Here is a 23,969-nt window from a genome sequence, read left to right as displayed (position 1 = left end):
GACGAGTTGAAGGAGAGAGGAGACGGATGAGAGGGCGATCCCTGCAGAAGCACCAAGATGACAAATCTAGCTTTATCTGTTTAAACCCGATGAGGGTAAAGTAAGGCAGGCGATGCACAGAACAGCTGAGAAAAATGCACACGTCACTATTGAACCCTTTTTTTCTGCAGCATTTCTAGCCTAAAGAATGAATTAGATTCATTTCCAGCTGGTAGAAAGACAAATGCTTTGGTTTTGTTTTTTTTTTCCAAGTAAAAAACTGCCCTGCTAATAAAATATTTGGCTTGTGCTCAGGATCTCACAAGTTTTCAGGTTTTCTGCTTTGTCAGCGTAACAATCTAATCTTGAGTTTCATTGCCATTAAAGTATAACTGTTAGTTTGAAAGCAATGTGAAGAAAATAAGAAGTGAGATCAATGTGACCACTTAACCAATAAAGAGTTAAAGTCACGTAACGGAATTTGGCTGAAAACCAAGAAATCTGAGCTGAATATCAAGCTCCAGGGTTTCTTGTTCACATGCTATCGGCTGTCTGTACGACCATCAGTTATTTCTGTCAGCATGTTTACTCCTCTTTCTCCTTCTCGCTCCCCCCCTTCTTATTTAACAGACGATTCATTCTCACTTCCTGCTTTTAACTCCCTCAACCTTTACTCAACATGTTCACGTTATCACCTAAAACTCTGCCTGCAAACTCATTCGTTTTGAAGCGAATTGTCCTCATTTCACCAGATAAATCCAGCGTGTCTCACCCTCGCAGGGACTGTCTACCATGGTAGTGATTGTGAATGAAGTGTGACAAAATGATATTAGGCCAAATCTGATTTGATATCGCACAGCAGGAAGGTTTCTGTGGTGTCTCTAATTTTCCCCTTTTAGTAATCTGTAATGTGGCTATCACTGCGGGGACATTGCGAAGTCAACATGAAAACGATATATCGCCATCTCCCCCCACTCTCTGCTCGGACCACTGCACAACACCACTTGTCCATCTGTCCTTCTCAGAAATGGAAAAAAGAAATTAATGAAGACTATATCTGTGATGACAGCAAGCGCCGAAGCTCGATATCTTCAGGAACAACCTGTACCCCGAGTCCGTCCAAACATTTCTGTATTTGAATTTGTCTGACCTGAAATGTTTTCTTTTCTGATTATTTATATGGATCACAACTTATTCCAAAAGAAGAAAGTGGGGAGAAGTATTGATGCCAAATGAACAGGTGCATGATTTGAAGTGAAGTTGAGGCTGCTTTGGTGCATCACTTGTGTCTCTGTGACAGCCTTCTGTGTTTCTGTTGGACGTTAGCAGCCTTGTAGCTGCTGTGCAGTGAGATTTTCTGAAGCTGTCAGAAGATGATCTGTGGTCACACAACCGTGACAGCAGCCATCTGTGAAGGACTCCCGCCGTCAGACTCCAGACCTGGGATTTTTCATCATGATGCCCAGTTTTGTTTTGGTTTGGTTTATTTTAACTGCATCTCAAAGGACAATTATGAACAAACACAAACATAACGTGCGTTTTTATGGTTTTACATTGTTCCTTTTTAAGCATTGTATACATCATATAAGTGCAGATGCTGCTATTTTTACTTCAGTGTTTCTGTCAGTTAATTGTGAAGCACTGAAGAGTCTCATGCTGTTAAGCACTTAATCCTTTACAGTCTCATTTGCTCAAAACAAGTCCAGCTTTTTATTGGCTCCACCTTTTGTTTTTTTATCCCAGAAGATGACAGTATTCAATATTTTGTGTGCTTCTGTCTTTCAGATCACTGAGCTGCTGGATGATGAGAAGTGTGAGGCGGAGTGCGAGGAGCTGCCTCAGGACGGGGAGGAAGGTCCCGCCTCCTCCGAATCACCCCAACACACACACAGTGAAGACGAAACCACAGCCAGGTGAGACAGACCTCAATCCATACCATGGATGTTAAAATAACCACACCATCCACTGGTTATTACCAGCTGACCTGGCAGATGAAGAAAACCACCTTCAGGATGTTTTCACACCTGTCACTGCAAAACGAAATGTGAATTTCATACATTATTTTATTTATGTTCGCACATTTTTGCATTTACATGGAAACCTCGTGTTTCTACGACGACTGAGTGTAATGATACGAGGGGTGTCTTGTTTCTATGACGACAGGAAGAGTCCAGTGTCATGTTTCCATGACTACATCCCAACTACAGCTGATCTATGTTTACTGAATGTGAGGACGTGAGCATCATGTTTCCATGAATCCGTGAGCGTCATGTTTTCATCACATGAGGAGCCTCTCAGAGTGTCTCTGTGATGACTGAACCTGACAACATGAGGAGTATCATGTCTCCATGACGACATAGCAAATACAACTACTCTGCATGCTGAGTGTGAAAACATGAGCGTCATGTTTCCATGACAGTTAATAATGATAGCAGTGTATTGTCAAATGAAGATAATTAATTATAAATTATTTATATCACTTCACCACACTTTAACACAGGACTATTACATCATTTTCAAGTTTTCCTAAGACATCTTCTGAACCCATTTCTGAAACTTATGGTGGCTATTTTATTGAATATCTTGAATTTTTAGTTTTTTAGTTTTGAGCTTGAAATAAACTCAGTAATCTAGAAAATTGAAGCTTGGTTGCATCAGTTGATGCTTGCTTCAGATTGTGCAGAAAATGTTTTAATATCTGAGTGTTTAAGGTTTTATTTTCACCTGATTCAGTTCTTTAGTGATCTTTGAATGTTTTTGCATGCACTCGTGCACACACGCTGAGTTCAGCCCTCCTGCTGGAACACGCAGATCTTCTCAGGTTCCACTGATCTATTGATCTCCTTTAAGTTGATTATTGGCTGCCGCATTCACACGACTGCACGGCGACGCCTACACATTTCACACCGTGTACTTTTGTTACGTTGTAGTACTTTGTCGTGCGCAGTGTTCATGTTGGTGAGAAAGCACACATTTTTATTACCTACGTTTATTAGGAAAGCACAAACTCTTCTTTGTGAGGAAATCAGCTCCTATTCTGATAATTATTTTACACTTCCTGCTAGTTAATCAAACCTTCTCTTAGTTTTATGTTTTCCATTTCTCTGTTTTCTCTTCACTTTCTACATATCAGGCAAGGTGTTATAGTGAGGAAAGTACACCACCCAAAGACACCTTTTGTTTTGAATGAAGTAAAAAATACAGCATTTGTTTTTGTCGGCAAATTGATCAACAGTATTCCTCCAATTACAGTTTTATTTTCAATGTTTTACTCATTACTGTAGATTTCCAGTTTGTCATCTGAATGAGTATCGAAAGTTTTCTCCACATCCCACATTTTATTTATTTATTTATTACTCGTTTATTAGAGATTGGATCCCCATTACTTGTCACCAGGGTGACAGCTAGTCTTCCTGGGGTCTGTGACTACTTAAACAATCATAAAATGTAAAATTACACCAGAATGAAATACAAGATTGATCTGCTCCTTTTTTCTGCTGGGCTGCTGCGCTCCTTTACCGTCCCGTTATTGCCAGTTTTGCCTGAAATGAGACAGTTTGATGTGATTGATGTGACTCAGACCGACGTTCTTGTGACTTTGGACTCATTGGCTGCTTTTAGTCACAGTTCCTTTATGCACTGCCCGTCTGGTTCGGATTACGTTCAAAAGTAATGTTGGACAATATAGCATTGAGCCGTAATTTGATGTAACACTGCCGAAGCTGTGTGTCTGTGGGTCAGGCTCAAGGTGCAAGTCATGCTCTACTGGCCTCCAACATGACCGCAGTAATCCTTAAGCCATAATCCATGGGGTTTACTAAACTACTCGCATTCTTTCCAGTAGCAGTGCAGATACTTGTGTGAAGAAACTGGTAAAAGTTTTAGTTCAATAAGTTTTTCTGAAGACATCGTGACCCTTGTGTGGCTGTGTTGTGCACACACCACAGAGTTTCAATTCAGGACCGACGCCTGTGTGTTTCATTTCTGCCAACTGTGCCTGGTTCAGTTCATCCGGCTACAGCAGGCTGTGTCTTTGGTATTTTTGTGGTGGAAACACAAAAGGATTCCTCCGTATGCTTTTGGACACATTTCAGTGAGAACGGCTGGAGCTGGACGCATCTTCTGATTTTAACATTCCTCGCTCATCACTGATGAGGATTAATCCCGTAAACTATTTAAGTGAAAGAAGAAGAAGAAGAGAAAAAAGCAGGCCGAACGAACAGTTCTCATCTTTAAATCTCATGTGATTGTTTTAGTTGGTATTAATTGCGCATTTGGAGATTTGAGCCTGCGGCCGTTATCCCTCTGACCCCGTGGAACCTTTTGTCTGGTCTGGGGGATTATGGTGGTATTTGTAGGCCCTTGATTCTACATCCTGCACCACAAAGTCTTTTAAATAACGCAGATTTAGAGAATGTGTGTGTTAATACTGCTGAGGATATTCAGTGCCAACTCATTTACCCCCTTTGTTCTTCCTCACATGTAACAGCTACAGGAGTGTGAAGTTCACTGCTTCCAGCAGCTGCAGAGACACACAGTTACTGAACACATGAAGCAAACCTGAGCATGAAAAAAATACCTGATGTCAAATTTCAGAGTTATCCTAATATTGCTCTTTCAGTTTGACGCAGTACGAGTTTTTTTTGAGAGTATATTTTTGTGTCTGTTCAGACTCTGCACTAGCAGGTCATCGTTGCTGGGTCAGTCTGATTGAGGTGGGTCACTGGGGTTTTTCCATTCAGGAATTAATTTGAGAAGTAGGATGGAAGAGTGCATCCAGCGGCAGGCTCTACTCAAACATACACTGGAAATCCAGTGAAGTTAATTAATTTTAAATAGATCTCAGTCTATTCTAAATGCAGAAAGAAGAGAAATTCTCAACTTTGTGTGAAAAACACTTTAACAGTAACAGTTTTATTGTAGCGTGCCTAAAGCAGAAATTTCACTACATGCATATTTTTAAAATGGATCATATCAAAACTTTAAAGTGAGTTTTTTTTTTTTGTCCTCACTGCTTCATGTGTCGATTCAGAACTCGCAGTATACAGTAGAGTCTCTGTGACTCAACATTTATTACAGCAGCTCAGCTGTTTGTCTCACATATGATAGACAGAGAAGACTGCCCCCCCCCCCCCCCCCCCCCACACACACACACACACACACACACACACACACACACACACACACACAGCCTCTGCTCATTTCCAATCTATATATAATCCCTGGTATTTTCTCCCCTGATGTCTCTCTTCACCTCCTCATGGCTCATACTCTGCTTCTATGTGTGGAAAGTATTCTCCATCAGGCCAGTGAAATGCCCTGGCAGCCCGAGGAGCGGGGCTCTCGGGGGGCTTTCGGGGGAGCACTGGCAGTTCCACTGAGGAGGAGGGGGAGGGGAGGGGATTAGATTAATGGGGGGGAGCCGGCAGCGGTGTGGGAGAAGTGGAAAGTGTCCCTACTTGTGAGCGATTATTGATCTGCACTGTGTGTGAAAATGCAGCAGCAGACCTGCAGAGAGAGGAGGTCAACTCAGACAAGAGAATCTAAACATATTACCAAGCATTCGTCTTCAGCTTCTCCTTGAAAAGGAGTCGTCCGGTCTCCATCCTCACTTCTCCTTCTGCAGTAGCCAACCGTCCCTCCAGCCTGGCTGTATATTTATATCTTCTGTGGCTGCTCGGCATGCTGGAGGCTTCTGTTTCTCACTTTGTGTCTGTGCACTCACCTTTTTATGGAAACTGAATCATGATAACTCCACATCCTCGTGAACTTTGGAAATGAGTCGTCTGCAGTTACTGTATGCCGTGCTGTGTCACTGTGGCCTGATTAAAAAACAACCTCACAGTGTGTAGCAAATCCGAATGACGTTAATAAAAAATAGGATAGAGAAAAATCAAAGTGAAACAAGAGGTACATTTGCGTTACAGTTGCGCGAGCAACAGGTTGATGAAAACCTTCATAAGTCAGTGGATTTCACATGAGAGGTGGTTATAATGTTGTGGCTGGTTGTTTTGTTTGTGTATACAAATGGACTCATGTATGAAAATGTATTTTGCGTTCTTAATTTTAAAGCGCATTAGGTCTGATGAGCAGGTTTTCTTCCTCACTGGGCTCTGAGTAAAGCAGCTTCGGGGCTCCTCGCACTTCATCAGCTCAATAGAAAGCTTATTTTTATCTCCTCATTACAGCCGCCGTGCACGCCTTTGACCTTGCTCGTGTGAGGCAGCAAAGTCAAACCTGTCGCACAACTTTGTTCAGGAAATTCTGCCCCTAAAGCTGAAATGAGATTCTCGATTTACGTCTTCAGTCTTATTACAACTTCCTCCTCGTCGCTGATTACCTTGGGTGAAAGTGTTGAGTGTTATTTAAACTTACCTTAAGGTTTCTGTGTTTGACAACATTCGTCTTCTAACAGACTTTGCTCATCGCTGTCTTCTGCTTGTGTGTTGGTTGTGGCTCTGTCCGTGAAGGAGAAAGTTACAGGTTTGATTCCCATCTCACCCACTCATGTGTGGAAGTGTTCATGTGGCTAACACGGTTCTGCGTTGTGCACATCCATTACTTGTGTTGGATTTGATGTGCGTCTTTGAGCAGGACGTGGTCATAAATCCAGTGAAACGGACGCTTCTGATGGTCTGACCCACTTCAGGCTTCTGACTCTGTGATTGACACTAACGGAAACAACTAGTTTTGCGTTCGTGCTTTCTTGTTCTGCGTACGAAAGTCTTGGCGAATGGACTTAGAAGTAATTAAAGTCACTGGATCTTTTCCTCCGCTTCACTTCTGGGCCGTGTCGCGGCCGTAGCAGCGACACTGGCCGCAGTGTGTAACAGGATACCGTAGCTGACCTAGATAGCGCCACTTGTCAGGCCCTATCAGTTCTCACCCACAGTCCTGGTACATCCGATTTCTGGAGAGCACTCACGTTCTCCGGAGGAGGAAAACAAGCGTGCTGATTGCTGCTGAAGCCTCCGATTTTATCAGTGTCAGCGACACCAGATAAAATTAAAGTTCTAGCGGTTGAGCAATAACGCCTGATAATAGAACTGTCAATGATTCGTGAACCGAGCTGGTTTCACTCAGTCCCCCCCCCCCCCCCCCCCCCCCCCCCCCCCCGTCGTCCTCTTTCCAGAGGAATTCCTGGAAAGCTGACAAGTTCAGGCGGGTGTGTCTCATGTGGGTGTGTCTGAGGTGGGTGTCTCTCGAGAAGATGTGTATCTCAGATGGGTGTGTGTCTGGGAAAGGTGTGTCTCGAGCAGGTGTGTATCTGAGGAGTGTGTGTGTCTGAGATGGGTAGATCCTGGACAAACGGGTGTATCAGGCAGGTGCAGTGTGGCCGGTGTGTGTGGAGTTTCCCACGTGGGATTGGTGGATTTGTCTCTGTGAAAGTAACATTACATTTTACTGTTACTTTTTAAACTCAGAATTAGTTCTGCCAATTGATTAAAAGTTTTTAACTCATTAACTGCAACTCTGACCACAATTAATCGCATCATTCTTCAACTTGAAATCAACACGCAAATTCACCAGTTTAATGCACAAAAATGGCTTTATATGAATCTTTTGACTGAAGTGGAGCAGTTTCACACCAGAAACCATTCACAAATGTGGAATTTTAACCATCCAACATCTTAAAGTTGTTGAGATGCTGAAGGGAAGGCCAGTCCCATTTTCTCTTTCGGTGTTGAACAGTCCAAATCATTCACGGCCACAGGAAGATAACTGGAACATTTTCAAGCTTCAAATGAAGAATCTAATCCTCATAATGCAGCTGTACTGCACAGGGATGAAAAAAACAACGTCCCAATAAGAGTAAAATAAGTTTTCTCTCCCATTTCTTTTCTCTGAGCCAGTTGCTAACCCTAACCCTGCAATTAATCACAATTAAAATAATAATGAAAATAATTGTTGACAGCCTTTTTATTAATTAATCACGATTAATGTGATTAAAACTGACAGCACTACTCTGAATATCTTTTTCCAGCTGTGATCTGGTTTGTGCCCTCTGTGTTTTATTGTTATACTGTAACTTCTCAAGGAAACATCGGAGTGGTGAAGGCTAAAGTTTCACACAAACATCGTGTTGCTTTCACTGACTGATCTAAAGTCTCATCTCGTCAGAGACACTCAGGCCGATGTGGAGGATTGTCCAAAACAGCCGACCTCGTTTGAGTGTTGGGATTGTTATTGTGAGCGCTCAACGCAAGAACTGTTGAGTTTATTGTCTCTGCTGCGTGGACAAAATTAAAAAAAATGCCCCATTCCCAAGTTCTGCCCCAGGTTTGTCCGCATGTGACTTGTTGCATCCTTTCTATTGGCTCCCCCCTCCTGCTCCTCCCGTCCCATTGGCTCCCCCCTCCTGCTCCTCGCGTCCTATTGGCTCCCCCCTCTTGCTCCTCCCGTCCCATTGGCTCCCCCCTCCTGCTCCTCCCGTCCCATTGGCTCCCCCCTCCCGCTCCTCGCGTCCCATTGGCTCCCCCCTCCCGCTCCTCCCGTCCCATTGGCTCCCCCCTCCTGCTCCTCGCGTCCTATTGGCTCTCACAGGGTTGTTGCCTGGTTACATCAGAAGCTGGTATATTTGAGCAGAGCTGTGGATGTTTACTGCAGCACTTTCTCAGACAGTGCAGAGTGAGACAGCCTCACTCATACACACACGCACGCACACACACACACACAAACACACACACACATGCACTCTCTCACACATATGCACACACACACACAGCAGTTTAGAGGACTCCACAGTATGCACCATAGCGATAAAACGGCTCTGCTGCTCGACCTGCTCGTCCTGACTCTCCCGCCTCAGAGCGCTCAGCTGGGGTAACTTGCCCCCTGAATACAAGGCTGACACACACACACACACACACGCACGCACACATACTCAAACACACACTCACACAGAGGATCCGGCTCCTCCAGGAGATGTGTCAAGGAGTTAACAAGAAGAGAAGGACAGAATCTGTGCGGAGTTCGACTAAAAGTCAAACTCTCTCCGTTCCCGGACGTTCACAAAACCCAGACGGCTTCAGTAACCTCGCGCTCGCTCACTGAAGAGGAAGAAGATCCGCCGCAGAGCAAACAGCCCTCCAGAGATCCTCCGTCAGGATAAAACCACCAGACAAAAGAAAGAGGACCATCGCAGCTGGAAAAATGAGAATGGCTTGTGACATTCTGCTGCAGAGGTAAACATCAGGGTTATGTAACTTCTGTGGTCCGACTGCAAGTCATCACTTCATGAGTGAATGAATGGATGAATCAGTGATATGGTTTATTGTAAGATTTTTAAAACTGACTGAGAAAATGCATGAAGAAATGAGAAATGGTCAAAAAGAAATGAAAGCATTACAGGGATAATTGAATCAGGTGGTGAAATGAATCAATGTGGGGAGTGAAATCTCATTATGTGGAGATTAATGGAGGGAAATGAGCTTGCATCGTGTTTGCTGTGGCGTTGAGTTATGAGCGATGGTGAAAGTGAAGAGAAAGCCGATGTTATACAATCTGAGTCAGCAGGAGACCTGAACACGTCAGCCACATGGTGACCAGAGAGAATCCACATGTGGTCCGGTGGTCCGCAGCTCCTCGTTCCACTGTGATGAAGTTGATATGACCTTTTACTGAATATGCAGTGATATTCCCAAATTCTGTGGCAGAGTTTCTCCATGAGTGTGTGTGTGTATACACGTTCAGTGACTGCTTTGAAAACAGTGTTTCATATGCAGAAGATGCTGAACCCTGTCCCAGCTCCCCTCACTCTGCACGAGCAGCGACAGCCTCCAGGGGAGCCGATCAGGACTCTCCCGGTCAGGCTGACGCAGATGGCTTTGGGTTCATTTAGACAAAATGAATCCAGCAGAGCTCCAGCAGCCTTTCATCATTTCAAGTACATTACAACAGATGAAACAAGCAAATGAGCAGCAATCCAAATAGATCTTAAATCTCTGACTGGGTTTGAGCCCTCCGGCTCTTCAGTACGGGAGCGTGCTGCCGGCGGCGGTGACAGCCTCTTGGCCCTGACCAGCAGGACCATAAATGTTTACCGTTCAGAGGCGCACAGCCAGCTGTTAATGGAACACAAGATGATGCTTCTGATTGAGTGTGTGTGTGTGGCGGGGGGGAAGGGTTAAATGGTCAAACCTTATTTGTCTGAAGGAGTAATAACCCTGAGAAATATATCTGTGCGCCCGTGTGTGTGTGTGTGTACTGCTGCAGTCTGTATTTCCTCCGAGCAGAGCTGAATTAAGTTTGCTGACAACAGTAGCTCAGCAGAGTCGCAACTCACCTCCGAGTCTCGCACACACACATACACACACCCGGTCTTACAGTGTCTTTCCTCTCAGGATGCATTTCTTCTTCTGGACTAAGTACTTCAGTGCCAGGCGCTGTGATATGGGTTGTGGTGGTTACTTTTTTTATAAATGCTTTTTGACCACTGTCTGTGACTTCATGTAAATTAATATTGTTTAGGCTGGAACAAGTCTGCCAATCAATATCCACTAAAGATCATTTTCAATCCCTTTTTCTTAGCATCACATGCCAAAGGGGGGAAAAAAAACACATTTAAATGGTGTTTTAGTTTAATATTCATTCTGTTGACATTTCCTTCACTGAGACGGTGAAGTCAGTTGATGTTGGGTGTTATCTGAGGAGTTTATCAGTACCTCTGAATATTTGTAAATCGTGTTGAATCTGCTGAGCAAAGTTCATTCAGTCTGGCTCAGAGAGTTGTTTTTGTTGTTCAGTCTGAAGTCAGCTGACGCTCGGCTCCGCACTATGAGAAACTGACACCACTGGCCTATAAATGTGATATACATAGAGGGACCGTATGCTCAGCTCATGGAATTACATAACTGCTTAAAGCAAGTAACAGATCCAACCTAAATTGACCCAAATGGAGCACAATGGAAAAGCTGCGGCAGGACAACACGGCCGAAGCGTTTCTCATCTGAAAAAATAAACTCACAGATAAAGGTTTAATTTTCTCCTCCAGTTGTTTTTGAATGTGAGATTCTGCAGATCCCATCTTGGGAGCCGTTCCCTAAAGCGTGTGTTTCCAGTGACTCCATGCACGGTTGTTGTGTAAATGGCGAGTTTTGAATGTTCGCTTGAAAAGGTTGTCTCGTAAACGGGCCCCGAGCTGTTTGAGGCAGCGCTGTCAAACTTGTGGTCCACAGACTGTAAAAACACAATACTTAACATAAAGACCAGCACCTAAAACTAAACAGGCCGCTGGGGACAGAACTGAATTTAATTTAATTAATTCATGTCTTAATTTTTGTGAAAAAGTGCATAAAATGTGAGCATTTTCAGATTATAGTTACACCTTTTTCCTTTGACGCAAATCATAAAACCACGATCCAGAATTATTTAAGCTGAAATTAGGTGGCACCTCTGCTTCAGAGCAGAGGGAATGATATCACGTTTAATCTAAATTGAATGGTAGCACCATCAGATCAGTAACATCCAGGATGAGATCTTATCAATAAGCTGCTCAGGTCATGTCCGGAGCTTCGCGGTGTGGCTGCCAGCAGACGCTCCGCTGACGGCCTGACTCCCGAAGAGATCTCCAGCTTTAATCTGTGTCTGCGGCCGTGGCTGGAGGAGTTAATCTAATCTGATTACTTGGCGCACCTTTGAAATGGGCCAGCTGGTGCGACCTGAGCACACTTGGCACTCGGTGAAAACACTCTGCCTCTCTCTGTTTTTCTCAGGTTTGTCACTGAACATCGACATCGGTGCATATTTTACATGTCATCTGACCTGCATGCCAACGCAAGTCATTCTCATTCCACCGTCTGAAATCACAGGTTTTGATTTCTAGTTACATGTAAGAGGTGTGAATGTTTCTCTGAAGTCGCTGAACTTCTCAGTCCTTCTCATTTCTCATTCTGTCAGAGAGAAATGCAACCTCAGCATAATCTGGTGGAGGGTTTCTTTCTTTGTGAGGATCCCGGTTTTTCCACCGCTCCGCAGCAGCAGTAACTTCCTCAGTTTTACAAACTTTTACACTCTAATTGTTTGATGTATGTTTTTTTAAATCATAAGGGAAAGAGGGATGAATCGACTCACAACACCACCTAGTGGTACAACCTGGTGTTACAAGACTGATCTGCTTCGATCTGTTTGTTTTAACTTGAGTAGGTTTTTTTCACGATACTTGGAAATGTCCCTCTAACCATGATTAAATACACCCAGATGGGTGTAGCTGGAGTTTTTAAGTTTGTGGAAACAATGTTAGATTGGGTTTAAATTAGTCGTAATCTTTCTACTTTGTTCTTCACGGCTCCGTCTCTGACCTTCATGGTTCTGTTCTCTGCCCTTCGTGGCGTCGTGGCTCTGGTAGAACGGCCCTGAAGGGTCCGATAAGGGCCTCCTGTTTGGCTCTGATAGAAAAGTGTTTTCAGCTCGAGGAGGTTCAGGAAGCCTGTTCACATTAGGCTTCAATCTTCAGGGTGAAATCATCTAGATTAGATATAATCTATGCTCTCGGGGCCGTTATGCAACGCCCTGAAGGATCTATTGTTAGAGATTCACCCTGCGGCCCCGGAGGTTTAATCAGAGGGGGCTCTGCAGGGGGCTTCTCCTGCTGAAAGGAAGCATGTGGAGACCTGAAGTGGGTCCACAAATAAAGAACAACTGTTAAACAACTGTTTAATGCGTTAAATCACTGAGGCGGGAGAGGAGGAGGCAAACGGTTTCTCATCTTATTCCTCCCTGTGCCTCTTCTCTCACTTCAGTGTTAGACGCTCCACTCTTTCTATTTCGCCTCTTCATGAAGGTTGCAGTGTCACAAAGGGAATACCTGATGAGCGGCGCACTGGAGGGAGGTGCAGGACGAAAGATTAATGAAAGATGAGCAGAGAGAGGCAGATTCTTAGAGTAGAGCGCGACGCTCCAGAGTGAACAATGAGCTGAGGAGGAACTCAAGTGTGAGAAGAAAGCAGGATAGAAGAGGGGAGAGTGAACGCTTGGTCTTCAATTAATAATTCAGCTCATATCGATCTGCCAGAGCATGTGTGTGTGTGTGTGTGTGTGTGTGTGAGAGAGAGAGAGAGCGAGAGAGAGAGAGAGGTTGTGTTACAGGACAAATGGGCAGAAATGCTTGCATAACATCAGCTGTTGTTTTTTTGATAAGCTGACTTTGACCGCCTGATACACTCACACACACACACACACACACACACACACACACACACACACACACAGTGTATATGAGACACACATGCGGCTGGACATAATTTGAATGACCTTGACCTTGTGCTTGTGTATTATATAAATCTGCCTCTCAGTGAGTGTGTGTGTCAAAATGTCAGGACACATCTCAGGCAGCTTCTTGTTACACTTAGACACACACACACACACACACACACACACACACACACACACACACACACATACATGTCCTTGCTTAAGCAGGAATTGGAATGTCATGACACACACTCTGATCAGCAGCTTTTCGCAGCCTAAGCAATCCGCAACGCCACTCAGACTGTGTGATGGTGTGTTTTTCTACAGACCCACGCAGAAAACAGTGAAATATTAAATACATTTAAACACACACGCACACACACAAACATGTCAAGGTCATCTCATGTGAGCATGGTGGAGGACATGATTTTCTAACCTTGTTGTCTTTTTTCCCTTACAGCTCACACCTCTCCCCCATATCCATCCTGCCTGCTGACTCCGCTGCGTAAGTACACACACACACACACACACACACACACACACACACACACACACTTTACAACTCCATAAATTATCGTTTTGAATCGTGATGCATCACAAAAATCACATTTATCTGTGATAAATTGAGCTAAAGTGTAGAAAGTGTCGGCTTTAGTCGGTTTATGTGTGACTAATTGTCAGGAATCTCAAACGAAGCTGTTAAATGTCGAAGTTTTACATTAATAGAATTTACTGATGGGAGGAACTGCAGATAATGAGAGAGGAAGAGATGAAGCTGAAGTGTGTGGAGGCAGAAAAAGACCATCTGCTGGCATAAATGAGGAGACACGTGAAATGAGGAAGAGATTAGAGATGAAGAGGAGAGCTGGCCTGCTGTTTTGATGACGAAGCTAAACTGAAGCATTTTGCATGGATTGCTTCCTCCTCCGCCTTGAGGGAACTCATCACATGACAGTCAGGCCTCTTCTAGCTCTCAGCACCACATGGATTTCATGCTGCGGTGAGTCAGTGAGGAGGTCAGAGGTCACAGAGTCAGAAACCTCAGTAACAATTCCAGTTAAATCACATGGTGAGTGTCTGTGGACATTAAAATGTTCCTGCTTCTCTTTGAATGTAGATCAGACTCTGAGGGTAGCAGTCATCCTTCTGGTCTGCTCACGGAAAATCTGTCTGATTTCTAAACCTGAGAGAACTCCTCCTCCTCCTCCTCCTTCCTCCTCCTCGACCTCGACTCTGTGACTGTTTCGTGTACTTTCATTTTCAGGTTTAGGTTTGTGGTCGCTGAGGGAAAATCCTTCGGTTCTCTTTTTTTTTTTTCTTTCCCATCATGAATTCTGCTCTTTGTTCTTTTAGAAAAAAATAAATTCATAAATTAAAGCTGAGTTTTCTCTCATCTGGCTGTTTTAATGAGATGATAGTGAAGGAGAGTCGGTTATCCAGTATACGTCACAGGTTCTCCTCAGGAGCGCATGGAAAATGAATTAAAATCACACAGATGAGTCGTGAAGCTGCTGTTTCGGAGCCGATCAGGAGGTGAACACGGAGGTCAGAGAGCAGCTTACCTTTTATAGGCCTGTTCACTCCTCCGCCTCCTCACTGACTCCTGCTGAAATGTGATTAATCCTCGCTGAATCAGACCAGCTCGCTGACTTTATAAGGAGTTCACTCAGAATAGAAAAGGCTTTGTTTGAATTACTACCTTCAAGGTGAAGTCTCTTCCTGTGTCATAAAGAGTGGTCATTTAGCTTTGAAATAATATTGATTGATGCACATTTTATGTAACGGAGAAGTGATATAACCAGGAATAGCTTCCGTATTAATTCAGGAGTGAAAATGTTTCTTCGTTGGAGTAACGGCGCTGAAAATAAAAAAAGATGGAACAGTAAACTTTGTTCTCTACTCAGATGGTCCGATAAACAAAGCTGTCACACTTGACTCTCATTGCAGATGGATTTTCCTCAGTTTCTCAGTGAGAATTTTAAAAACAGACCTGGTTAAAGCTGTGCTGTAAAAACGTTGAGTCATCGGCATAGAATGAGAGATTTCACCACCGGACGTCCACGTTGAATCCTCACGTCATTTCAGATCGATACACATAAAAACACTTCTGATCGAACACTACCGACAGCCCACAGAGGAAGAACAAAAACTGAAGAAGAAAAGCTGACTTTGACCTCTGACGTTGGTTCTTCTTTTTGTGTTTCTGCAGAATAATTCAGCGAACCATCAGAGCCGCAGTGGAGCAACATTTCTACGAGCTCAAAACATCCATCGACCAAGAACTCAACCAGGGGTGAGACCCACACACACACACACACACACACACACACACACACACACACACACACACACACACACACACAATACACACAAAAAAATGCACACACAAAAAAAAACACTACAAACAAAATGTAGATCAGTAAATGCTTCGGGTGGGGCTGACTGCAGCTTGAACTTCAGGAGTAAATTCATTTATTGTTTTATCGATAACCAAGCAGACGGGTGGAAATGTGGAACCTGCACCCTGTGTGCACACAGCGCTCATGTTACCCTGAATGCAGGTGTGAACGCTGCGCAGACTCACCTGCTGCTGCGCAGGCGCTGGGAGGGGAAAGTGATCCCAGCGACTGTAAAGACACATATCTGGAATAGCGAACGCCGTGTACAGATGCACAGAGCAGGCCAGACGCCTCGGGTTACCAGAGAGCAGCAGCTGCTCCCCGGCTAGCCGCCTCTGAGGGAAAACAAGACGTCAGGTCATGAGAGCGAGACGTCCAGCACACGCACACACACACACACCTGCAGTTCACACACACTGGCATCAGCAGGTTTACTCTGCGTAGCAACAGAGCTCCTTAATCTGTGATTTAACTGTTTTCTGAATGTTTGTGCTCCAGGGTGAGTCCCAGTGAGCCTGCAGACCATGAAGAGGAGGAGAGGCAACCTGAGGAGGAGGAGGAGGAAGAGGACAGCCTCACACAGGAGCACCTCATGAAAGACTCACAGGTCACACACACAAACACACACATGCATTGTTCCTCCAGTGTGTACCTGAGTTTTGGACATGGTCAGCGGGACGTGTGTTGATCAAATGAACGCTTGCTTCTCACAGGACTCACTGGACTCTGTCGCCGCCCTGGAGGAGAGCTCAGGAATGGAGCTGGACGCCGAAGCTGCTGTGGACGCTGAGAACAACCTGAACACTGCCAGGTGAGCTCCAGCTCCGTCTCTCCTCCTCCCCTCAGCAAGTGAATGAGGAGGGGCGTTTCTCAGCCGTCTTACCGGCTGACAAGTAGATCTGCTGAAAGACGTGGTGAAAACATTGAGAATTTGAAGTGTTGATGGTGTGTGTGTGTGTGTGTGTGTGTGTGTGTGTGTGTGTGTGTGTGTGTGTGTGTGTGTGTGTGTGTGTGTGTGTGTGTGTGTGTGTGTGTGTGTTCAGGCAGGAGGATCAGCCCTGTGAGCACTCCGTCACCATCACCTGTGTAAGTTCCTGACAATCAATCACAGCAGTGTCCTTCTAGCGGTCAGGTCATTTTGGTGAAGTTCTATCACCTTCCGCACCTTGCTTTCCCTCCTTCCCCTCCTCTATCATCCTTCCCTGTTTCCTCTGCACATTTTTCTTCGCCACCTTCAGGACTCCAGTTCATGCTGCTGCGACCAGAACGCCAACACCAGCGAGACCAACAGGAACCATCTGACGCCATGCCCGCCCGCCTCCGGCCACAACCCCCACCTGCAGCTCTTCCCGGACAGCCCGTGGGAAGGTACGCCTCCCGCAGCTCTGAAATCCCTCCTCCTCCTCCTCCTCCTCCTCCTCCTCCTCCTCCTCCTCCTCCCCTGAGTGGAACTCTGGATTGACTGAGTGAATGTCAGTGAATGATTGACGCTAGTCTTCATCTTCTCCTCTGAGCAGCATCATCAACCCCCTTCCATCTCCATCTCCCTCCCATCGACTTCTCATGTATGCATCTGCAGAAAGAAGGCCAAGGTAAGTTCTTCACATCCGTCTGTCCATCCTCCCCTTCTCTCTCTCTCTCTCTCTCTCTCTCTCTCTCTGTCCGGTGGTCTCTTACTGTGTGGAACTGTGTGACTCTGACCGTGTTAAATCCGCATGTGAAGAACGTTCCTCCTCATTAGCATCGTGCCAGCGTCGGCTCAAACCGACGGAGGAACGTCCACCGTGTCCGTGTGAAGACAACACTCCGAGTTCCTCAGCTAACAGGAAGTGCTTCCTCTCCCTCCGTCTCCCTCCCCCAGACCCCGTCCCGGCGTTTAAATCCTGGCAGGACGATAACGACAGCGGCGAAGCGCAGCTCTCCCCGCTGGCCGGCCGCATGGTCCCCCTGCCGCCGCTGCCCCTGGAGGAGGACGGCGAGCAGGACGAGGGGGAGGGCGGGCGGTGCGACTCCCCCTCCTCCTCCCGCTCGCACCCCCACCTCCTGGCGCGCCGCTTTCTGGATTTCGGCGCCCACGGCGCCCAGCGGTTCCTCCAGCAGGACGCGGACGCCACCTCACCCACCAAAGCACAGAGGTACCAGAGTTCCAGGAGTGTGTGAGGAGTGTGTTTGTGTGTGTGTGTGTGTGGGGCGTCCGCTCACGCTGCTGTGTCCGCAGGCCGAGGAGGGCGTCGTTCGGCTCCAAAGAGGCGATGAGAGGCGGAGACTCGGTGACTCACCAGCTCACCAAGAAGCTTCAGCATCTCAAGAAGAAGATCAAACAGTTTGAAGAGCAGTTCGAGAAGGAGAGGAACTACAAGGTCAGTTCAGATAACCGCTTCATCCTTTCAGCCGACAGTCAGCTGTCGTTTCAGTTGTTTTCAGGGATTTTTCTGCTTTTCTTCTACTGAGGAAACATTAATGAAGTCTGTGTACAGACGCGGCTGTAAACCTCCGAGGTCTCGGTCTCGCCGTTGATGGGTTTGTTTCAGGTAGCTGAAGGATAACGTTGGCTTGCCAGTGTTTTTAAGACGTTAGTGAGCAGCGGCTCGGTGACCGAGCTGCGTCAGACGCCGTGACTCGACTTGACAGTGAACTCACCGCAGCTCTCCGTCCACAGCCGTCTCACGGAGACAAAGCCGCCAACCCCAAGGTCCTCAAGTGGATGACCGACCTAACCAAGATCCGCAGGCAGATCAAAGGTAGAGCCGTGTGTGTGTCTCTGTGTATCTGTCTTTGTGTGTGGTGTGTGTGTGTGTGTGTGTGTGTGCGTGTGTGTGTGTCCCTGGTGGAGTGAACCGTCCTCTGCTAACCCTCTGAAGCGCTGCATGCGTGCTGATCTAACAGACAAAAGCATTGACACACGCACATGTTGGACTGTTTGGACTCTGTTGTGGTGCGAGTGTGTGTGAGTGTGAGTGTGTGTGTGTGTGTGTCTTCCACCCTCCGACGTGCTGCTGCGTCCTTGTGAACCCTCGTGATTGACCTGCAGGTGACTTCAGTAAGGTGAAGCAGAAGAAAAAGCCAAACGCTGAAGCAATCAGCTGTTTGATCGGTTCAAATCAGAGGTGTGTGTGTTTGTCGGTGTGTGTGTGTGTGTGTATGTGTGTGTGTTGTTTCACCGTACTGAAGGAACCTCAGAGAGGGGACGGCTTCTCCTCCTCGGAGAACCAAGTGTTTCTAAACAGAACTCAAACCTGAAAAGCAATAACCTGGAGCCCCCGCTCTCCACTTTCCTCCCTCGCTCCTCGACCCATTGATTGATTGATTGACCGATCGGCCAACCAGGACGCCAGCACCACCTTTTACCCAGAAGCACGCTGAGGCACCAGGCTTTGCTCCATTCACACAGACGCCACCACGCCCCCTCCTCCTCCTCCTCCTCCTCCTCCTCTGTCTGCTCACCCCCCCATCACACACTCACCCTCCCCCTCCTCCCCTACTCAAGCCTGAGCTCTAGGCCGTTTCACCTCAGTAAGTACAAAGTCCTCAGTAAGTAGACAAACTCTGAAGCCTCCGTGTTTCCGCTGTTTCCTGTTCACCACGACGCGCCGGCAGGAAGCAGGGACAGATTTCACTGGTTCAGACGGCAGCAGATGATTTGAGAAGACGTTTACTGTAACGCCCGTGTTTTATAGATCAGTCAAACCTGTGAACAGACGTCATTTTCCGAAAACCTGAAATATAATCAGGTGAAGTTTGTTGAATGTAATTTAATTTACAGCCATTTGGATTGATACTTAAGCTCCTGTTCGATCAGACTTCCTCACATTCCTGCGTTTGAGGATTAAATCCAGAGATCTTCCCGTGTCTTCTGCTGAGGCGGGGCTTCGGATACGTTGAGGAAAAGCTTGCAGTTTCCACCCGGCTCGGTGTCTGTTGTGTTGGTGTCGTGGAAGCATGTCCTCCCGGGTTGTTTCTGGCTCAGACTAACAGACGCAGCTTTCTAATAGAACCTGCATGTGTGACGTTCGTCCCGCCGCCTGGTCCTGTCCCCGTCCCGGCTCCCCCGCCCCTCCCCCCTCCCCCCACGCCGTCCCGTCCCGCTGAACCCGCGGCTCCTCCTCTTCCAGACGCCAAACACCGTGCAGAGATCGAGCTCGGCCCCCAGACTCGCCCTCGCAGCAACACCCTGCCCAAAAGCTTCGGCTCCACGCTGGACCAGAGCGCCTTCGACGCGGCGGCAGAGGTCAAAGGTCCCCGTCCCACCAGGGAGGAGACCCTGGAGCTGATCCAGCGGAGGGTCAAAGGCAAGAGGGCGGAGGACGGCTGGCCGGACGACATCAAGGTGAGCCGCGCGGCGACGCCGCCTCTCACCAGCAGAGGGAGCAGCGAGCCCAACCCGGAGTTCTCTGTGTCCCTGCAGAAGATGACGAAGGAGCAGCTGTCCTGCGAGAAGACGGTCCTCCAGAAGAACCTGCTGCACTACGAGGGCCTCCACGGCCGGCCGGTACGTTGGCGCGCTCCCCGTCGGTCCCGCCGGGCCCGGCCCGGCCGGACGGCGACGCGTTTGACCCCCTGCGCTCCGTGCAGGTGACCAGAGAGGAGCGCCTGGTGGTGAAGCCGCTGTACGACCGCTACCGGCTGGTCAAGCAGATGCTCACCAGAGTCAGCATCACTCCCGTCACGGTGAGTCCGACACGCCGCCCGGCGCCGACACGCCGCGCCCCCCCGCCGCCCCCGGCCCGCCGCTGACCCGCCCTCTCCTGCAGGTGTCGCCCTCCAGCAAGAGGCGGAGTCAGACCCTGCAGCCCATCATCGAGGGGGAGACGGCTCACTTCTGGGAGGAGATCAAGGAGGAAGAGGAGGAGGAGGAGGAGGAGGAGGAGGAGGAGGAGCGCCGGGGCGGCGGAGGAGCAGAGGAGGAGGAGGAGCGAGCGGAGGAAGAGCGGGAGGAGGAGGAGGAAGAGGAGGAGGAGGCGGAGAGCAGCGGCGGCGAGATGCAGAGTCCGGAGGTCATCATGGCCGTCGACCTCATGAGTCCCACCGACGGGCCGCTCAAGACCCAGACCCAGACCCAGACCCCGGACCGGGACCCGGCAATGAGGGACAAGGTGGAGGAGGGCTCAGGGAGGCTGGCCCTGGACCTGAGGCTGTCCAGCTCCAACGCCTCGTCCATGTGAGAGCGCACACACACACACACACACGATCCTCCTCCACAGTTCACTTCCTGTTCCAGATCCAAACTCTTGTTTTGTCTGTGCGGTGTGTGTGTGTGTGTGTGTGTGTGTGTGTGTGTGTGTGTCCTGGCTCCTCCAGGCCCGAGCTGCTGGAACAGCTGTGGAAGGCCCGAGCAGAGAAGAAGAAGCTGAGGAAGACCATCAGAGAGTTCGAGGAAGATTTCTATCAGCATAACGGGAGGTAGGAGCAGAGATTCCCCCCCCCCCCCCCCGAGTCTCACACCAGTGACTACGTTTTTATAAAACACTGCTCTTCCTCCTCCTCCTCTTCCTCCTCCAGAAACGTCCAGAAGGAGGACCGGGTGCCCATGCTGGAGGAGTACAGGGAGTACAAGAGGATCAAGGCCAAGCTCCGCCTCCTGGAGGTCCTCATCAGCAAGCAGGACTCCTCCAAGTCCATCTGAGTCCCCATCATCATCATCATCATCATCATCATCAGGAGGCCACGCCCACATCACCTCTGGCCTCCTGGGCTGCGTCACGTCGGGGGAGGAGCTGAAAGAAAACCCCGAAGCTTTTAAAACCTTTTATCGGTCTGAAGTCAGAGAGGCTCTCCCAAATGTTTTATCCAATCATTTTAAAATAGTTATGGTTTCCCCCACTTCGTTAACGCAGCACACATACACACACACACACACACACACACACACACTTTTTCACTCAGACTGTGTGTTATGTTTTTGTTTCCTGGAGGTCTTCACCGTCTGAACGTGCTTCAGTGTGTTTGTGTTGAGCGACACGGATTCACAGGTTTATCAGTTTCCTTTGAGTTTCCTGGTGAGAGCAGATCCATCGGAGGCGGCTGTGTTTTCGTTACTGCCGCGCGGCGGCGTGGCGTGGCGTGGCGTGGCGTGGCGGGGTGGGGGGTGGGGGAGGGGTTAAATACGAAGAGACGAGGAGCCAGTATCTGGTCCGCGCTGCTTCTTCTTCACTGAACCCAAAAAGAGTGGAAAGCAATGTGCAGGTCGTCTGAGCAGGTTTCCACGAGCGACGGAGTCTGTGAGGTGCCAACACTGCCAGCACTGATTTATTTTTTTAAAACAAAGGCAGCGAGAGAGAGAGAGCGTCCAGTGTGAGGAACCTGGGTTCGATTCCCTGCTGGCAGGTCGAATGAGGGTTTGTGGAGGGTGCGAGCAGCAGACGTGGCGTGGGAAGCTTTCGGGCGGTTTGTGTGTTCACAGGTTTGATGTACAAAGATGTTATTTGCACAGCATTCACCGAATGCAGCCCTTCTGTGTGTGTTTTCCTTTGTATTTCTAGAAACGAGGCACTACTTCTATACAAATATAAATATATACTGTACAGAAAATTAAAAAAAGAGAAAAAAAACACCCGAAGGAATGAATGTCAGAAATGTTTAAATTATTTCAAACGTCCTGTTTGGCCCCTTTTTTTTTTCTGGTTCATTACATTTGTGATGCCCTGAGAATGTGTTTTGTTTGTTTGTTTGTTTTTTCTTCCTTTTTTCTTTTTTAAAATGCTGAATATTGCTAAAAGCTATCATAAAGCGTTCATTTGTGTGATCCTGACAGTAATGACTAATCCTTTTGTATCTACTCACTAACTGTAAAACCAGCCTGTTCTCTCATCTCCTGTAATATAAGCTAATAGAAGCAGTACTGTAGTGAGCTTGCATGGCGAAAACACAACATAATCGTACGAGAAAAAGAAAAAAACATGATGTATTGTTTCCATTGTTTGTGCCATGAAGAAGAAGAAGAAGAAGAAGAAGCAGCAATAATAGAAGTTTTCTTTGTGTGGAGGTTTTTGAAAACAAAATAAAAAAGGCTTCAGGTCATAACAGAGGTGAAGGGGCAGCACCATGGGCTGAGGGACAGGTGTGTGTGGAGCTATGGGTGGAGTTTTGCCCTCAGTGTTGACTGGCAGGCTCGCGTCTCCCTGACTGCCAGTCCTTTTTCGGGGATTAAAATCCCAAATTACAGATAATTCTACAGGTGCATCTCCAAAAGCAGACCTTTCCGTTCTCCAGAGAGTGAAACTTTTACATTTTTTACATTTAACACGCAAACTGAAATCATTCAAACCTGTTTTACTGTTATTATTCATTTTTCACTTCAGAGTAAAGATCACCTACAACACGAGGGTCAAGTGTTGTTGATCAGGTGTTTTTCACTGATATTGTCATTTTTGGAGATTCACATGTAAACACACACACAGTGTGTGTGTCTGCGGCCCATGGTGTGTGATCATCTGCAGTACAGTATCTCTTGTCTTCTTGTTTTTGTTTTTATTTTATCGGGATGTCTCATTCTGTCCCACTCTGCCGACTCGGTGGGTTTTCACCACTGCTGCACGGCTGAAAAACCAGGATCTGTGTGTGAAGAGGCGACGACGGCCTGGAAACTTTCCGAACCTTCTGAGGGGCTTCCTCCCTCCTCGTCTCCTCTTCCTCAGCTCTCTGTTCTTTTTCACTGTGTCGGCAGCACACAGGTAGAGCTCACCTGTCCTGTCTGTGTACAGTAAGCTTCATGTGACGGTCCATCCTCATCCTCTGTTTTAATCCCATCGATATATGGTATGTATCTATATAAATGTCTTTTCTTACTTTGTGAATGCTTCTGTTGTTTCTTCATTGACTTGAAAAAAATGGATGAGAAAATACAATCAGTAACAAAACATTTGACACATGGAAATAAACTTTACAAGCTTGCCACAACCACAGCTGTCCTGCTTCCTGACTCCGATCCATCAATCTGACGCCTGTCACACCTCAATGGTGATGCTTACACATTTTAACAAAACTACTAATAAATTCAGATTTTTTTTTTTCTAATGATCTGAAATTAATTTCCAACGAACTTCATTAAGGACTTCTCACACTTGTCCCTTAAACCTCATTAATTTCACTGATTTAGAAACATGTTTGCTGGAAATTTTAAAGAAAATGATCAAATATTTAAAGTGGTTTGGCTTTTTTATTTTTAAAATTTAATTATTGTGTTTCAGTGAATGAAATCTAAAGAATGTGGTTGTGCTTGTTAAAATCAGTCTGAAGTGTTTGTTATTGGACACGGGTTGGTAGGTGGCGCCCTCTGGTGGAGATACTGCAGAATGACAGGGACACAGCACTTTTTTAATGTGCGCTAACTTAAAACAGTTAAAAAGAAATCAGTAGCAGCGTCAGAACCGTGAAGATTCAGTCACATCTGGATGCGTTCTC

The 23,969-nt window shown here is 46.9% G+C and overlaps 1 protein-coding gene across 4 annotated transcripts in view; it reads left to right on the top strand.

The window, feature by feature from the left end:
• The window catches only part of fam13b (family with sequence similarity 13 member B), a 51,304-nt gene extending 27,839 nt beyond the window's left edge, over nucleotides 1-23,465 (top strand). For 2 of the 4 annotated variants that reach the window (XM_030105203.1, XM_030105197.1), the window contains exons 7-24: nucleotides 1,765-1,892; nucleotides 13,631-13,675; nucleotides 15,380-15,463; nucleotides 16,068-16,176; nucleotides 16,283-16,380; nucleotides 16,613-16,655; nucleotides 16,808-16,937; nucleotides 17,087-17,161; nucleotides 17,431-17,704; nucleotides 17,788-17,929; nucleotides 18,229-18,310; nucleotides 18,897-19,082; nucleotides 19,682-19,896; nucleotides 19,975-20,058; nucleotides 20,142-20,237; nucleotides 20,321-20,727; nucleotides 20,868-20,969; nucleotides 21,069-23,465. In XM_030105203.1, the coding sequence (XP_029961063.1) occupies nucleotides 1,765-1,892; nucleotides 13,631-13,675; nucleotides 15,380-15,463; nucleotides 16,068-16,176; nucleotides 16,283-16,380; nucleotides 16,613-16,655; nucleotides 16,808-16,937; nucleotides 17,087-17,161; nucleotides 17,431-17,704; nucleotides 17,788-17,929; nucleotides 18,229-18,310; nucleotides 18,897-19,082; nucleotides 19,682-19,896; nucleotides 19,975-20,058; nucleotides 20,142-20,237; nucleotides 20,321-20,727; nucleotides 20,868-20,969; nucleotides 21,069-21,192 (2,424 nt within the window). In that variant the 3' untranslated portion in view covers nucleotides 21,193-23,465. The remainder of the gene's footprint in view (nucleotides 1-1,764; nucleotides 1,893-13,630; nucleotides 13,676-15,379; nucleotides 15,464-16,067; nucleotides 16,177-16,282; nucleotides 16,381-16,612; nucleotides 16,656-16,807; nucleotides 16,938-17,086; nucleotides 17,162-17,430; nucleotides 17,705-17,787; nucleotides 17,930-18,228; nucleotides 18,311-18,896; nucleotides 19,083-19,681; nucleotides 19,897-19,974; nucleotides 20,059-20,141; nucleotides 20,238-20,320; nucleotides 20,728-20,867; nucleotides 20,970-21,068) is intronic. The other 2 variants (XM_030105211.1, XM_030105219.1) reach the window with 2 other exon arrangements.
• Nucleotides 23,466-23,969: the final 504 nt, after the last annotated feature.

Source organism: Salarias fasciatus, chromosome 2 (genome assembly GCF_902148845.1).
Source record: "Salarias fasciatus chromosome 2, fSalaFa1.1, whole genome shotgun sequence".
Classification (NCBI taxonomy): Eukaryota; Metazoa; Chordata; class Actinopteri; order Blenniiformes; family Blenniidae; genus Salarias; species Salarias fasciatus.
Note: the sequence above shows the minus strand (reverse complement) of the source record. Positions and strands in the feature narration are given on the sequence as shown.